Genomic DNA, 8024 nt, shown 5'->3' with positions numbered 1-8024 from the left:
AGAATTGAAGATTTGGGAGTTGGGGATTTGAGAGAAGGAAAAGAGAGAAAAAGAAAGAAAGAAAGAAAGGAAGAAGAAGAAGAAGAAGAAGAAGAAGAAGAAGAATAAGAAGAAGGGGGGTGAATGTTCATCCTATATATATATATATATATATATTAGTTCGGGAATTTTTCCCGAACTTCGCCCGTCTCGGCCGAGCTGGGCACCCTAGGGACGAAAAACGCAATTTTTTTTAACACAGAGAAAGCAAAAGGCATATACTTTCAAAGCTGACAACCGAAAAACAAATGCAAAAGAAAGCAATCAACAGTGTTCATAAAAAAATGAAATAAAGAAAATAAAAACTGAAAGCATAATCGATTGTTCAAATTTGAATTGAAACCGGGAAAACCCGATTTTCCCCTTTTACTTAGTCCTTCCTCAGGATCTTTGGATTCTTCTCCGTTGTACTTGGGAGAGAACCCTGCGGCCTTTTCGATCTGTCCCTGTTGATTTGAGCCACCTGATTGCTCAGATCCTTGCAGAAAGCTTCGTTGTTAGCAAGCCTGGCCAAGATTTCTTTCAAGAGAGTCACCACCTCATCAGGTTCTTTGGAAGGTGGCATAGGACCTTGGTTCTGCTACTGATATGGGAGCATGCCAAGCCCCTGCTCTCTATGCTCCTGGACAAACCCGTTGGGAGGCCTTAGCACATTCTGGTTCGATAATCTCGTCTGGCTTGATGATCCCGGTTTGCCTGCTCCTGCGAAGAGTACGTTCAAGTTCAAGGTTAAGAGGGACACACAGTATTTCCGCTGATCGAGTATGCATATGCTGAAAAGAAAAGATAAATAAAATAAACATGATTTCCTTGGAGAAGGAAAACATAACTATCTAGTATACAATTTCATCATGAAAATTTACATGTTTATACAGAAATACTTAAATTTGTTTTTGGCGAAACAAGTAGTACAGATTTTTACAAGATAATATGCTACATTCGTATGACATATACACCGGAATCGAAAAGGTATAACCTAGTTTATTCAACATATGAACAAGTATGGAAAAGTATAAAAGATTATATATCAACAAGTATAGATAAACAAGTATAAATGATATAAAAAAAAGGATATTCACAAAAGAATGCCTAAACTAACAAATCGATCTTTGGTTCGATATTGTAGAAGAAATAAATCCCCGGCAACGGTGCCAAAAACTTGATGCGCCCAGCGGCGTCGCACCGCTGGGCCGACTAAGGGATAAGTGTACCCCGTCGTTATCAAGTAATAAAATATGGACAAGTCCAGGTATCGAATCCACAGGATTTATTCCTGCAAGTACCGATCTACTCAATCTCAGTTGTTATCTAGGTTGTGGGGGGTTTGAATTTGGTTTTGATTAAACTAACCTACTCCTAATTAAGTTACTTCTACTCCTATCTAAGTTATTCTACTCCTAGATGATCTTTTACCAATGTAATTGCCCGAAGGGACATGGGGTGATACGATAATAATGAAAATAGATTGTTTAGACAACGGATTTAAAACCTAATCTAAGTCACTTGTGTCTGAGGCGATTAACCCTACCTATCCTTCTGAGGTACCTAGTTCGTGATTCCCTTATAAGGCCGAAACTAGCTCTAAGGCTCGGCAATTTGGGCTTAATCATCTATAGGGTCATCAATTCTATAGGCACTGACTAGGTCAGATTCAGCTCGCAATATGTGCCAACTTAATATTTGGATTATCGAATGATTTAAACCAATCAGACAAAGCGTAAGACAAATATATACAAGTAATAAGACAATTGAACAAAACAAACTATAATATCATTAAAGGTGAAAAGTATTGTCACGAAGATACAATGAGCCTAGGATTCATAGCATGGATCAGAGGCTAGACAGAATATAAAAAGAGAAGAAAAATCCCTTTCAGGGAACCTGTCTACCAATGCAGGCGTCTTCCTAGGACTTAAGGATGGAGCTTGAGCAATCCTCGGTGAATGGAGCTTCGGAGGTTTCTTCAATGGAGGTTGAAGGAGATTGAGGAGGTGGAGAGGATTTCTCAAGGTGGAAGCTAGGGTTTTTACAAAGATAAAAGATAATTACAAAATAAAACTAAGAGTTCTATTTATAGTCGCAGTCTGGGCCCTCGTTCTGACCTAATTCATTTCCTCTTGCAGGTGGGAAGACGTGGGGTCGATCGTGGCATCGTGGGGCCAGGAATCAGTCAACACAGGTCAGCTTGTCGAGCTGGGCGAGCCAGCTCGCCGATCTAACCCAAAAAGCCCAGTTTCGACGAGCGCAATGCCCAGACGCCCTGCATGACTGTCGGGTGTTCCCACGACGCGATTTTTCGCCCGAACTCGTTCCTGTTTTGACCTACACACGCACGTAAACTCTAAACGGTATTAGTTCCGGGGCTAAATTGACCCACCAATCGCTTGTTTTGAGTAAATACTCTGTTTGGTGCGACTTTTGGCGGATCAATTAGCCATAAAAGATAATGGAAACTTAACGTACATGCTAATTTGGCCATTTTTGCCTATAATCGATCAGAAAACGAGCTTAAACCACAAAGTAAATAAAACATATACAGTTTCTAACTAACTCACACAAAAGCATATAAATGCGAGAATTGCTCGCTTATTAGCAAAAACTAAACTAAAAACCGTCCTAAAACCGTACCCAAAGATAGAGGTTTTGACCCCTATCAAGTATCAAACTCAGAATTATATATTTTGTTTTTCAAGAAACACTTGGAAACTATTTTAATTGACAACAAATGCTTTTGTAGTTGACACGTTTCCAATTGAAATTATTAAGTTCCTACATTTATTATAAGATTCCAGTCGTTTTTTTTTTTTGAAAGAGAGGCATTTAAATATATACATAAATATTGACCATATAAGGTAGCTTAAATCTGAAAGAAAACGTGCTTGAGCCAATATAAAGGGGGACCGAGTATTTTTATGAACTGTGACCATGTAGTTGTCTCCCAATTGAATGGATAGAGTAGGAATGGATTTTGTGGACAAATCCAGAGATGGAACTAATTTTGTCGAGATAAAATTATAGGTTGCACTCGAATCAACTAATAGAACAATTAGAATTCCTAGAATTTCTCCTGTTAGCTTGAGTGTTTTGAGGGCTGCGAATCATCGATGAAGCGGCAGATAGAAGTTCTAAGGTTGCACACTCTCCATCGGTTGCTTCAGAAAAAGAAGGATCAGAATCCATAAAAATTTCAGTCTTTATCACCGTTAATCACAATTCCCCTATTTTACAGCGGTGTTGGGGACTATAGGGTTGAGCGCACTTAAAGTAGAGACCATTCTTTCTTCGTTCGGTGGTGAGAACCACGATTGCGATTTAGAGTAGAGGAATTGTGATTCGAAATGTTAAAATTTTTGAGTGGGGATAACCCCGGTCGATTTGGTTTGATGGACCTGTATCTTTGGGTATTTGAGTTTGCAACATATGAGAAGTCACGTGAGTGTTAACTCCACCGTTATTCCATCCCTTCTCCTTTGGCAAATTCATGGCATCGTCGCAAGGTTATGACCCATGGATGAATCTCCTCCTTCAATCCACCAATAAAGAAATCCAGAAACTCATCTTCGGTGGTTTTAAGGATGAAGGCAATGACCATTTCAAATGCCTCAATATACTCATTATTGATAGTACCCATTTGAGATAGGGTAGAAAGTTCTTCATACGCGTTCTGCACTCTTCGATCATTAAACCTCTGGTGATCGAGAAAACCAATCCCAAACAAACACATCTGAGCCAACTCCGGTAAAATGATTAGGGCGTATGTGTAAATCCAAACCACTACTACTTCCTTCTCCTATCTTAGTGTTGAAATGAGCAATCTTATGTTGATTACAAGGCAAATGTAAATGAAACCTAATGATAAGACATATGAATGCAGGGTTTCCATTGCACCCCTTTACAGCAATTCGAGATATATAATTCCAACACATCCTTTCAATACTAAGTATATTTTAGATTTCAAAATGCTGCTCAAAGTTCCCAAAACATCTTGGTGTAATCGTTCCAAAGGACTCCTCCAAGAGACTTGATTTTGAATTCATTCAACAATTTACCTTCAGCTTATTCAACTATATGTGTTTCTGAGAATAGGTGTTAGGTAAAAATAAGAGTACTAATAATTCATTTACCCTTAAATCAATAAGGTTTTATACAAGAAAAGACATTTTTGAACTATAAATTGTTCAGAGCACCGCACTTTGACATAAACTGCTTTTGAACTCTCAACACTGCTCATACACAAGTCAGAAATCTCTCGATAGTTAAGCTCCTACAAGCCAGTAAAAAAATATGAACAGAGAGACTGAGCATGATTAAATATATTTAACCAACTAATTTAGATATACATGAAGATTTGCCTAAAGTAAACTATACCCACCACCAGCCACCAAATAACATAATTATTACTATAAGAGGGCAAACTACAAGGAGAGAGGGTCCCTAGGCGGGTTCAACAATAGGCACCACCATGTACTCACTACGATCAGTAGCAAAAATACTGACACAACAGCTCTAAACATAGGAATTGACCAGATATGTCGGGAGGAAGCAGCCTTCAAAGACAAAGACATGGATGTAGTCCTTCTGGGTACAACAGCATATTTCATCACTCCTTCATATTCAGAGAATCTGATATCTTCACTAACCTCAGAAGGGGAAGGCTTATGCTGTTTATCCTTATCAACAGTAGTATCTTTTTCTGTTACTATCTTCTCCTGCACACATTGCAATTCAATAACATTCAATATATGCATTTCAGACAACACTGTACTGTTTACTTAACATGTAAACTTCTCACCTCGGACGCAGTATGTTCCAATTTCTGCTCCTCCTTTCTAGAGCTCCACTCTGTTGAGATTTCAGCAAGCTGGACCTGTAATCTACATTGTAGACGCAATCTTCTAGATGCATTACCCTGTACAGCGGAGTTTGAGGTGTTTGGAATACTTAGTGGATTTCGATCCCTAATCCGGATTCCAGATCCAGCAGTCTCACTGCAGCCATTTTGATTGATACGGGTGCCTGTTGCTTCCAAATTACTGAATTGATCCACAGAACTTGATGTAAAATTTTGGCTTCCATGAGTACGATTCTGCTCTGGACCTAAATCTCTATAGTTTCTATGCACATTATTCTCATAAGTCAGGCTTCGGTCCTCTACAGCACAAAAACTTCCTAAAAGGGACTCGTTGTGAAGAGTAAAATTTGGCAAAGTAGGCTTTATATCAGTATTATCCTCAAGCTCAACAGAACTTTGCAACCCTTCCTCAAACTGTCATGGGGAGAAATACAAAGTAAATCCAAAGTCAACAAACTTACTCGAATGTATTAGATACAGTACAATCAAATTAAAAAAAATTCAGACACATAAATTTGACACCAAGAGACATGCAGAAATGAGTTTTGTGATCCAAACATACCGAAGTTTTTTCCACTTTAGTATCTAAAGCACCATAACATTCATCAGAGGCAATGTTGTTAATGCTGCAAGATTCCTCGCAAGAATACTCAACTGGCTGCTGAAGGATGTCATTGAGGAAACTAGTTACATAAGCAGCATCTGTTTCATTGGTGCCCTGATAATACTGCATCTCGTTGTTACGTCTACCTATATCATTGGGCATGGAATAATACGAACATCCCACTTCAGCTTGTACTTGTGCATGCAGAGGAGAAAAAAGTTTGTCATCTAGAGCCTCAGGTGGATGGTCAAACCAGTTCAAGTAATCTTCCAGCTGAAGAAGCAGAGATGAAAATATATACAGTAAAACCTCTATATAGGAATACGTTTGGGACCGGACAATTTGTATAACAATTGGGAGGTTATTCTTATATAGAGTTTGGTACCCAAAAAAAAAAATCAACACTTAAAGTTTATAAATTTAACAACAATAAGAACTCTCTAATTTTTATTATTCAAAAAGTAATTATGCAACGTTGTTTGACACATTGGAATTTGTGTGCCAACTCATATTTAATCTCAATAATTTTTAAATTTTTTAATAAATTTTGTTTAAATCCTTAATACATATACACATTATTTACATAATTATTCCTATATAGAGGTATAGTTTCTAAAGGTGGGACTTGGATTATGTATAACAATTAACATTTGGGAGGTTATTCTTATTTATAACCGGCCCAAGTTGGGACCGAAATTTTTTATAACAAATTGGAGGTTATTCTTATATAGAGTATTCCTATATAGAGGTTTTACTGTATATATGATCAGTGGTTTGCGGTTCTCACCGAGAAAAAGGGTTGTAAGACATTTAGAATCAAAATATTTTCACCTCAGGAGTTGTTACATCCGTTGTTTGGCCTTCTGGTTGAGAGATATCACAGCACTCGGTGGATGGTAGATTGTTTGAAGCAGGTGTACTTACTGAAGATGTATGAGCAACTAGATCAGATTCTGCAACTTCTGGAGACAATTGAGCTGCTGTAGGAGATAAATGGGGTTCATCTGCTCCTGCAGAAAATACCCGAGTATCTTGGGATTCATCCAAGTTCAAATCTTCGACAGTTTCATCTTGTTTCTTAAATAAACGACAAATGACAAACGGATTCTGTAAAGAAAAAGAAAAATCAAAGTTAAATGTATAACTCTATCTTGGTTACCAAACACTTTTCAAATATAAACAAGCCATAAAAGAACCAAACAAACAATGGAGTAACTCAAGCTCTTATAAAGACCAAAATTTAAGGCAGAGAATGAATCAAATGGTCATTTTTAATATAAAAATAAAGAAGATAAATTGAGGAGTATATAAGATGAAACCTGCCTGGCCAGGTTTCGTTCCATCAAGGTCTTCCACTGTAGCACGATACTCATGGATGACCCAATTGGTTCTGTTACCGCGAGGAGCTCGTCCAGTATAGAATACGAGAGTCTTCTTCATCCCAATCAAGCTATTCTCGGACTTGATTTTTCGATCCTTTCCAGTTGCCTTCCAGTATCCTTTGTTGGTTGCCCTGTTCAATCTATGCCCATTCGGATACTTCCGGTCCAGAGGACAGAAAAAGAACCACTCCTGATCATTTGTTTTGATATTCGACAAATCTACACCAAATCAGAATCGAAATCAAAAACACATTTTCTATTTACATTTATCAAATGTTAGAGATAGAGGAAACCGAAAGAAGAAGATAAAAGTGCAAATACCAGGCAAATCCCAGGGCTCCCATTTACAGACATCGAGTTCACGAATAACTCTAACCTCTTTGTCATTTCCATTGATCTTCAATCTCAAGTAAAAATTCACCAATTCCTCATCCGTTGGCCTGAATCTGAACCCCAACGGCAGCGAATTTAACGACAAAACAGCCATGTCCACCATACACCAGCAATAGAGAGAAACGAATTAAGAAAAAGAAAGAGATTCCAGCAGAATTTCAGATTTTAAGGTATGACTTTGTCAGATTAGATAAGAAAGAGGATGGCCCATAATAGTATTTTAACCCAAGGGAAACAACTGAGAAAGTGAACGAGAACTCGATCGACTCGTTTTCACTCCGCTGAGTTCGTCATACGCGTTCCATGGAGTCCATTTCCTATATCTTTTTCTTTTTATTTTCTCTTTCTTTTTCTAATTCCGATATTGCCATTCTTCAAGATGTTAAATTCCTTAAATGACATTCCTTCCTCCACTTAGTTGGATTATATGGTTATTTGTTTTTATAAAGTAATGAGTCGAAAACCCGTGCGATGCACGGGGTATGAAACTTTTATATAATTTAGATAAATAAATAAATTGACATATTTACTTTTAAATAATTTTATATCATGCTATGAAAAAAATTTATATTATGTATATTTGGAATTAATTAATTTTAAAAATAATTGACTACTTTTTTTTATAGAATTTTAACTAAAGATGAATGATTTATTTATTTTTACAAAATTCAATGATTTGTACTTTTTAGAAATTTTAATACATTTTCATATTCCAAATATTCTGTGAAACAATAATAATAAAATAGCAGATTAA

The 8024-nt window shown here is 37.1% G+C and overlaps 1 protein-coding gene across 1 annotated transcript; it reads right to left on the bottom strand.

Annotated features, from left to right (window-relative positions):
- Positions 1-4128: 4128 nt before the first annotated feature.
- Positions 4129-7560, bottom strand: LOC136218506 (NAC domain-containing protein 91-like). The gene is made up of 6 exons (XM_066005409.1): positions 7199-7560; positions 6819-7096; positions 6327-6602; positions 5454-5768; positions 4832-5305; positions 4129-4748 (listed from the first exon to the last, which is right to left on the bottom strand). The coding sequence occupies exons 1-6, from the start codon at positions 7371-7373 to the stop codon at positions 4455-4457; spliced, it is 1812 nt and encodes a 603-aa protein (XP_065861481.1). The 5' UTR covers positions 7374-7560; the 3' UTR covers positions 4129-4454.
- Positions 7561-8024: the final 464 nt, after the last annotated feature.

This window comes from Euphorbia lathyris, chromosome 2 (assembly GCF_963576675.1).
Source record: "Euphorbia lathyris chromosome 2, ddEupLath1.1, whole genome shotgun sequence".
In the NCBI taxonomy this organism is placed as follows: Eukaryota; Viridiplantae; Streptophyta; class Magnoliopsida; order Malpighiales; family Euphorbiaceae; genus Euphorbia; species Euphorbia lathyris.
This window is presented reverse-complemented; position numbering and strand designations above follow the sequence as displayed.

Excerpts from the sequence above, each read along its gene's own strand:
- LOC136218506 (XM_066005409.1), bottom strand. The coding sequence starts at position 7,373 with ATGGTGGACATGGCTGTTTTGTCGTTAAATTCGCTGCCGTTGGGGTTC. Across the intron at positions 5,769-6,326 it reads CGGATGTAACAACTCCTGAG|CTGGAAGATTACTTGAACTG; the intron begins GTGAAAATATTT and ends CTGCTTCTTCAG. Across the intron at positions 4,749-4,831 it reads TGGAACATACTGCGTCCGAG|GAGAAGATAGTAACAGAAAA; the intron begins GTGAGAAGTTTA and ends CAATGTGTGCAG.